Here is a 9017-nt window from a genome sequence, read left to right as displayed (position 1 = left end):
AAAATTAAAATTCGAAAATTTTTTCTAAAGCCTCCAGGGGACTTCGTTTTCGCACGAAAAAATTTTATGTGCCCTTATTGCATCCGGACCCACAATTTACCTTTCGTGCGGAAAATCTTTGGTTTCCCGGGTAATCAAGGCCTTGGTGTCACCAAGCTCATAAAATCGGCATCTGGTTATGGATTTATCCATATCCAGCGAGACACAGCGCGCGCCACAAAAATCGAATAACATTATTTATGTTAAAACCAGCACCTTATTCGAAATTACAAATTATTAATTTAACTTTTACCCAGTACCTTGCCTATCCACGCTTTCTGATTTCTTTACAATTATAAGCATATTTCACAGACAAATCTCATCCATCAGGAGTCCGCATTTACAAATGACTTTCAATATAAATATCATAATTTAGCATTAAGCAATCAAACGCATTACTTCATTAATCTAAAATACACTCAAACGCAAATACCAAATGTCATCCATTCTGAATAGTTACAAAATAAGACCACCCAAGCAATCTTGAAATCGTCTTTGTCGGCGATCGTGGTGTCAAATTCGATACGATTTGCAGATTATTTTCCGCTTCCTTGTTATTATTTTCCACGAAAGGCTTTTGTACCAATGTCGCCGCCACTTAACACATATTCGCAGTTCTCAAATATTATCTCGATACTCGACAATCGATACCAATTTTAACATTGAAACCCCAATCTTAGACTTTCGTGGACTAAAGCAATTTTATTTGCATTTCGCTATTTAAACAAAGAGCGATAAACACATCGCCATACCTTACAAGAAACCATCTCAATAGAACTTAAATATAATAAGTTGATAAGCGCTTTTATTTTTACTCTTTTAAATCAGAAATAGGACTTCAAAGAAATTTCATATAAATATAATGAATTATCGGTATTTTGTTTTTACCCTTAAATTTATACATTTTTATTTAAACTAGTTCTGTCTGAAACAGATCTTTTTCAGTTGAAAAATTGGTTTATTTTTTGTAAATTCGTCTTTTTGTCGTAGAAGATTAATCTTTTCTATTATAACTGGAACTACATCGTTAAGAGTTCAACTGTTTTATCCTTGCATTCCCCATTTTCGTGAAAAATTACCCTGTTTTCCCTGTTTTGAACGAATTTTGGTCTTTGAACTCTGTTAAACTATTATGTTTGTCTATTCCGTGTTTAAGAGTGCGACGATGCTCGTAGCGACTAAAGCATAGGCCTTAGATCCACTTTCGTCGGTTGGCGGATTCGATTTCCGTCTCGCACTCTGTGGAAGAGCATCGGCGGCCCATGCGGTAAACAGTAGCATGAAAAAAGATTTTAATATTCAGAGTGTCATGGCACCGGTATCTGTATGAAGAAAGGGGTCTCTGAGTACTTACAGCCGTTATTCTTGGTGGTTCAGAAACCACCTGAAACTTGTAGGTTTCCCTTCAACCACGAAGTATGCGTGTGTGGGGTAGAGTAAAGGAATATGGAAGAAGTTACAAGGAAAATGTATACCCTTAGGAGACATAAGAAACTTCCATTTCATGTTTAGTATTTTATTTCATGCGTTTATCAAATAAAATGAAATAAAAATTTTTTTGAAGCTTTGTGTGATCTTTGACAAAGAAGTAGTGGGGTGGAAAAAGAGGTGTGTTTTTTAAAGGAGCGTGAAGGAGTTTTTAAACGGCTACAGAGTCAATAATTTAATTACTAATTTAGTTCCTAAAATTTTCACTGATATAGATGTATAGAGGACGGCCATTACTTTTACTGAGAGTAATATGGGATATTTAATAGATAAATAATACTTTGATATAAAAATGCATGCATTCCTCTTTTTTTATTATAGGATTTAGTACGCAGCCAGGAATTCCCCTGACACGACGACCCATACGCCATGAACTGTTTAGAGGACTTCCAGTTGATCCTATCGGTACATCTCCATATCCATTATACCCTTCCGAAGTATTGAGATCGTTTCGCAGGATAATTAATAGACAACCCGTACCTTGCGACGCAAATACAATTTTAGTAACAAGGGGTAGTTTAGTCATTGGATGGCTCGATGAAGGTATGGTTGCTCCACTGTATACCACAAGTGGCGCTGAGGGTGGATACAGTCAAATATTTGGAAACATAGTGATTTTTGATGAAGAAATTAGCCGGATAATGGGAGTGCGTCGTCCTCTGCCACTTACTTCGAATCTTGAACAACCTCATACCCAACCCAATCAACCCAGGCACACCATTAGAAGACACAACAGCCTCAGAGTCAACATTAGAAGTCGCAACAGCCCACGTCACTCCAGCTCCAGCTCCAGCTCCAGTTCCAGCTCAGAGTTTGAGTCCGATCACAACACACTGGAATTCAACATGCCCAGAAAGAAATAAGTAACATTCCCACTTAAAAATTCGGAACCTTTTTGTTATATTTTCTAAAGTCCTGACTTGGAGAGTTCTTTTTTGAGGACCAAATATCCCCTATTCATGGTAAAGAATAATGTTCAAAATTATACGGAAATCAATATCATTTTGATATGCACGAAAATGGTACCGAAAACGGTTCAGTGTATTTGAAAAGCTTAGAAATAACGAAATCTGATCATATATCTGGTATTACGTATGTTATAAAATTTCTTTATCACATCCGCACAAAACATTGGCGGCCATTTTGTTTAATCTGACAGATGACCCTAAAATCAGATCAGAATATTCTTTTTTACTGTGTTTTTACCGGATTGAAAATATATATTTCGAGGTCGTCATTTGCCTAAATTTATTTAGGCAGATTTTGCCTAAAAGTAAACATTAATGTTTGAAACATTTTATTTCCACAATTTTAACAGGCCTATCTTATATAATACAGGTTTTTTTTCGTAATAAAAAAAGACGTTTTAAGTTAGGCATTATCACTCTTCAAGTTTTGATTTTATGATAAAGTTGAGATTAAGAAATAAAATTTATCGCTAATTTTTTTTCAGTTGTAACTATATGAAAAATATTTTTAATATTACTAGCAACAATCTCTACTATTAAATAAAATGTAATGAAAACTGGAACCACAACTGAAAACTAGTGCGTACATTAAATTGAAAAATAGATGAATTGGTGTGAAAGGAAAGTCCGCTGTACCTTATTTTTTCTATGTAATATAAAAAACATACACTTGAGGCGTAAAAATTGACATATAACGACATTTTTACATTAATTAGATTCCAGTCCAGGGAAGTTACTTTAAATTTCAGAAAAATCAGCTTTTTAAGAATTTTGCAACGTTTCAAGAAAATAACTTTTTTTCTTAGAATTCATAAGAAAATGATAAATAACTTTTCATGTCGAAAAATAAATTTTAATAGAAATTTAAAAAAGATCTTGAAAGATTTCAAATTACTTTTTAACAGTTTGAAAAATTATGCAGAAGATTTAAAAGACACATTTTTCAATTTTTCAAGATTAAACATTTTTAGAAAAAGTTCGAGTAAGTTTGAGAGATATATTTAAAAGCTTTAAAAATATTGCAAATAATTTTACACTCAAATTTCAATAACAACTTTAGAAGTTTTGTAAGAATTTTGAAATGCTTGAAGGGATTAAAAAAGCCTGTTAACATTCATAGAAAAACATGTAATAGTTTTTTATTTAAAAAATTAATATCAAGTGATTATACAAGAAGATTTTAAAACATTTCAAAAGATTTTCAAAATTTAAAAAAAACAGCTTGGAAAATCCTTGAGACAATGTTTCAATTATGAAAGATTTTTCTATAATATCTGGAAAAATTCGAATTATTTTGAAAGACCTTTAGAACTTCTGATAAAATTTTAAAATAATATAAAATTTTTTTAAATGTCTTGAAATTTCAGATAAAGTCCTGAAAAGTTCTCGATGATTAGGAAAATGAGAATACCCGCAACTTTGATTTTTAAGGCTAATCATAGGGAATTTCAAAATTACCTCGTCTCTCTCGGAAAATAATGAATTTAGTCGATAGATTTAAACAACATAAGAGACGCATTTTTCGAGGGCTACAACTTTTATCTAAGATTTTTTCCTCTCGAAGCAATATTGATCGAAATATAGTAAATATATCAAGTATAATTTTAAAATAGAATGTTGAATCCTTTTAAATATTTTGAAAGGTTTCAAGAAGATTAATAAAATTTTTAAATTATTGGAAACATTTTTTATGATATTTTATACTGAAACATTTATTTAAAGTGATTTTAGAAGATTCACAAAATTACATGAAAAAGAATCTGAAAGGTTTCAATAATTTTTTTTTTAATTTTGAAAGATTTTTCCGAAAGTTTAGGGATAATTTGTTTTTTTTAAAGGTATTTTGAAGAATTTTATAAGTTTTCAACATATTAAAAGTATTTTGAAGCTTATCAAATTTTCCACAAATTCATCAAACATTTTTTTTATTTATTCCGAACTTCTACATTTCTTAAATATCATTTTAACTGGCTGGAATATTGCGTAAGACTGGCTAAAATCTTGCAAAAGAAGAATGTCTCTTTGAAATCTTCTAAATACTTTTTTGACGTTATTTTTTTCGCCAAATTATAATTAGGTTTAATTTTTTTCTTTCTTGTGTGAAAATTTTGTTTTTGTCTTTGTGAACATTTAAATTATTTTGTTAAAACTTTGCCTTGCTGAACTGAATAAAACTATTTCTTATTTAAAATTAAAATCTTTTTGAAAATATTAATCATTATATTTTTTGTATAGATTATAGAAGCATGTATTCCCCCAGCACACTACATTGAAGCTTTGTAAACTTTAGGAAAAACCTTTTTCTGTTTGGGAAGAAGGAAAACATTTTCTTTATCTGGCTGTTTATCTTAAAATTACAAAAACGCGTATTTACTAGAAAAATCATTAAAATATAATAAGCATTTTTCTCACCTGTTATATATGTGTAATATTTCTTTGATTTACCAAAATTAACAACAACATAATATTTTCAATAGAATTTAACAATGTATGTAATAATGAGATTGGAAACCAGATGAGGACTAAAAATAAAATTATTTCTACATCACACACTAGAAAATTTAGTTTCAAATAGGACAAAGTGTTTTTGTTGTAATATTCTGTATTTTAGGGAAAAGGAAATTATTCTTACATAATCCTAAAATGAGTATCGATAAATTGCGTACTAAATTACTTCAAATCATGAAGAACAGATTGTCTATAAAAGTGTAAGTAGTATTAGAATATGTAATAATTAAGTAGATTAGTAAATAAAAATTATTTGAAAAAATTACTTAACTTGCATTATTATTACAAGAACTTCAATATTTTCTAGTTTTTAAAATAATTTCATATTTTTTTAATTGTATCAGTTTCCATTCAAATTTTTGTAACAACTATCAATGCTAAATATACTTAAATGCAACGCTTATCCGACTTCTGATTTTGACAATAAAAAACAGAATTATTATTTATACCTTATTGAATACAGGAACCTTTTTCACGTATCGTTAGTACTAGAAGACACCACTGTGCTTCTTTAGATAAATAATTCAAGTTAAACCACTATTTTTTGCTAAGTTTGTGTGAACTACACATTTTTTCCGAATTAGAAATGCTGAAATGTGACTTTTTGACAATGTGACTTGCTGCATTTGCGTCAAATTTTTGTACACATTAATTTTTTTAATGAGAATTGTCGCTCATGCGACTTGCCAAACTTATTACTTGTCCCAACTCCAACCATTTTTTTTGTACATCCAAAACTTTCTAACTGAGAGATGCCAAAAATGGGACTTGTCTAAATGTGAGTTATCAAACTGTGACTGGCCGGGATTTGGCATAATCCAGATTCAAAATATATCAATTTTTCCATGCTACAAGTGAAAATCTTGTCAATAAGTAAATAAAGTTTAAGCGTTACGACAGTGAGGCTCTTCAGAATTATATACACTTTAGTTTTTCAACAAATTGAACACTGGACTAAAATCTAAGACTCTAGTTTGTTTTGAACTGAAAAAGTATATATTTTTAAAATTAATTTTGTCTGAAAAGAAATCTTCTTCATTGCTCCGCTGGGAATCGAACTCCAGAACTTTCGGTTGCCGATCGGGTGCTTTCCCTTAAGCTACTAAAGAGATCAAAATAAGTGTGCCACTTATCATAGGTCGTTTAACAAGCAGGCGTAAACCTTTATATCAAGGGTTTGTCTCCGTAAAATTTTTCCTGAAGTGGGTCGGTCGCGTTTGTCGACGTCAAGGCGAAGATAGAACGAAGCCAGCGTCACGAATTTAAGGTCACGTGTTGAAGAGACCGCGACGAGAACACAGCTTATAGGTCCTTCTACAGCCCAACAGGGAAATCAACCTTGTCTACGGTCGTTACTTGACGTCCATGTATCCGCGCGTAGATTCTGTGATGAAAAAGATTGTATATAATACGAAGATCCTGTGGTTGGCTTGAGAAATAGAAAATGGAGAAAAAAGTCAAGAGCTTTTAAAGCTCTTTGAAACCAAATTATACGATGGATTGCGCTACTGAAATACCTACGCGCAAGGAATTATTTCTTAAGTGTACCCTAGTTAAAATAATTGGACTTGGTTAATTCTTCAACTATCCCCCAATTAAGGCATAGCAAGCACATGCTCAAGACGTTTCTAAGTCCCTGGCCGCGAAACTTAAGGCCTTCAATACCAACTCAAGGCCGGGGAAAAATTGTTTCAAAAGGTTCCATAGACCTACAGTGGTCACACTTATCCGCTTTCAATTTTACAAATTGTTTATATCATTTAACTTCATGGTATTTATTTTTATGCATTAATAAATTTGTTGACCTGAACTAATTATGTTCTTTGGAAGGCGCATTTCAAAATATTGTTGACAATTTTTTTATTTTTCCAAAAGTTCACTAGATACTTGAAGCAAAAAATAATTCTGATATTTTTTTATAATTTGTATTTATTAATTTGTATTCTGATATTTTTTTATAATTTGTATTTATTTGTTATTTTAAGATCCATAGGTTCCGATTTTTAACTCGCAAATCATTTATTACTATGTAAAAGTTGGATCGGTTGTGAAATTTTGAGCATTGCTCATTCGATCACGGTGTTCCTGCTTAGTCTACCCCAACTATTCAAATTCTCCTCATGAAGAGGAGTAAGCGTCAGACTGCTGCCGTCGACCCTTGGCAGAAGGAGGGGGGGGGGGGATTGTTCGAAAGTTAGTAATTCAGAAATACTATACCCAAAATCTTGGCTTTTTGTCAATTGCAACAAGATGTTACTTAACTTAAGAATTCACTGAAATTCAACTGCAATATTGTGTAAATGTTCCCAATATCAGAAATTGTAAAGTGTAATAGGGCATTAAATCGACTGCTCCTCCTTGAATAGCAGTTGACACTGGTTAAAAATATATAGTATAGGTGACCGAAATTCAATTTAAAAAAACACAAGTTAAAAAAATTGAGCCATAACAGGGATATTATTCCTTATTATAGCTAAACATTTAGCTAAAAACGAACAAAGGAATTTATAAAGATCCCTGGATCAGAAAAAATTAATACCTTTGACCATTTTTCATAAACCAGGGATATCGTATAGTCAAACGTCTAATAAATGTAGCTATAATAGAGACATTAAGAATAGGTGTCTGAAGGAATTATTGAAAGAGCACCGGTGCATTATCGGAGCAGCAAAATAAAATGTCGACAGTCTAATCGGGAGCAGTGACAGTTCACATTTACTTTAGACAATTAAACACTTTTATCACTTACGAATGTGCGAGAATGTTAATATTGAATATAGCTTGTATTGTGGTAATAATAATTCACAAGTGTTTCGATTGCAGGCGGTAACTATATTGAAATATCAAGAAACGCGAGAAAAACAACAAAATTGACCTCCAAATGCATTATACGGATTTCAGAGAATTACATTGTCTCGATGCCAGACGAAAAATTGACTACTATAAGTTAATATATTTCTATGACAACTAAATTTTTTTCGCATTCACAAATAATGAAATGATACACAATCTTTCGAAAATAATAAAATCTTAAACTTAACTGCTTTGTCCAAATTAATGATTACGAGATCGATTTATATAAAGGAACTAAATGTTTAACTCAAACCAACGAAACGTTTTACCTAATCTAAGCGGCCACTTTCTTTGAGTTTTATATTCTAGATTCACTCGTTCGCTTTAAGAATTCTTCTCCCGTGTATGTTTCTTCCTGTAAAATATTCTGTAAGTCTAAAAAGGAACCATTCTTTTGTATTTTCCTGCATATTTGAATTGCTATTTAAGTACGAGCAGTTCTTTTGGCGCCCTATGACTGCTCCGAATTTCTGACCATAGGGTCATTTACAACTATTGCATTTAAATTTCAGTGACCTATGCATGACCTGAAAATACTTCTAATTTTCAACAAGTGTGACGCGATCCAAAAAAGCAGACCTACTGGACAAGAAATCGATTTTCTGATTATGATGGATTCTATAATTTCTTTAACTGATCTAACTGATTCTTTAACTGATCTAAGTGAAACTTGCGAAAAGTATTCTGCTGTTGGAGAGTAGTTTGTGGGGGGGGGGGGGTTGCAAGTTTTCATTCCTTTTTTGCATTTTTCATCTCGAAGAAAATCCCAGGTTTTTTCTTTTCTCACATCCGGATTTCAAGGCAAGGGTAGTTCGGAAATATAAAAATGAGAGAGACCAGTACTCCTGATTACGTCAGGGTGAAAATAACTAATTAATTGTTTAGGTACGTTGTCACTAGAAATTCTATGTGAATTCTGTAAGAGTAATTTTTAAAATGAGTTAAAAGTGTTTCAGAAAAAATATTGTTTCGTTAGAAGCAAATAGTAGGCAAATAGTACAATAGTTGCAATGATACAGTTAACAACTTACATTACCTTTCTGTTCCAGAAAGGTTAAGAGAAAAATACAGTCTGTCAAGTTAAAGCGTGGGTGGCTTTACTCGCAGTCGGTAAGGTGTATCGACATGATTTTGGTGTCAAAATATTAAGAAGAGCTCCCT

General features: G+C 31.7%; 1 protein-coding gene across 1 annotated transcript in view; it reads left to right on the top strand.

Moving 5' to 3' along the window:
- LOC117172127 overlaps positions 1–3333 on the top strand; it is a 13230-nt gene extending 9897 nt beyond the window's left edge. The window contains exon 2 of the mRNA XM_033359917.1: positions 1849–3333. Coding sequence (XP_033215808.1) covers positions 1849–2390 — 542 coding nt within the window. The 3' untranslated portion in view covers positions 2391–3333. The remainder of the gene's footprint in view (positions 1–1848) is intronic.
- Positions 3334–9017: the final 5684 nt, after the last annotated feature.

This window comes from Belonocnema kinseyi, chromosome 4, assembly GCF_010883055.1.
Source record: "Belonocnema kinseyi isolate 2016_QV_RU_SX_M_011 chromosome 4, B_treatae_v1, whole genome shotgun sequence".
Lineage (NCBI taxonomy): Eukaryota > Metazoa > Arthropoda > Insecta > Hymenoptera > Cynipidae > Belonocnema > Belonocnema kinseyi.
Note: the sequence above shows the minus strand (reverse complement) of the source record. Positions and strands in the feature narration are given on the sequence as shown.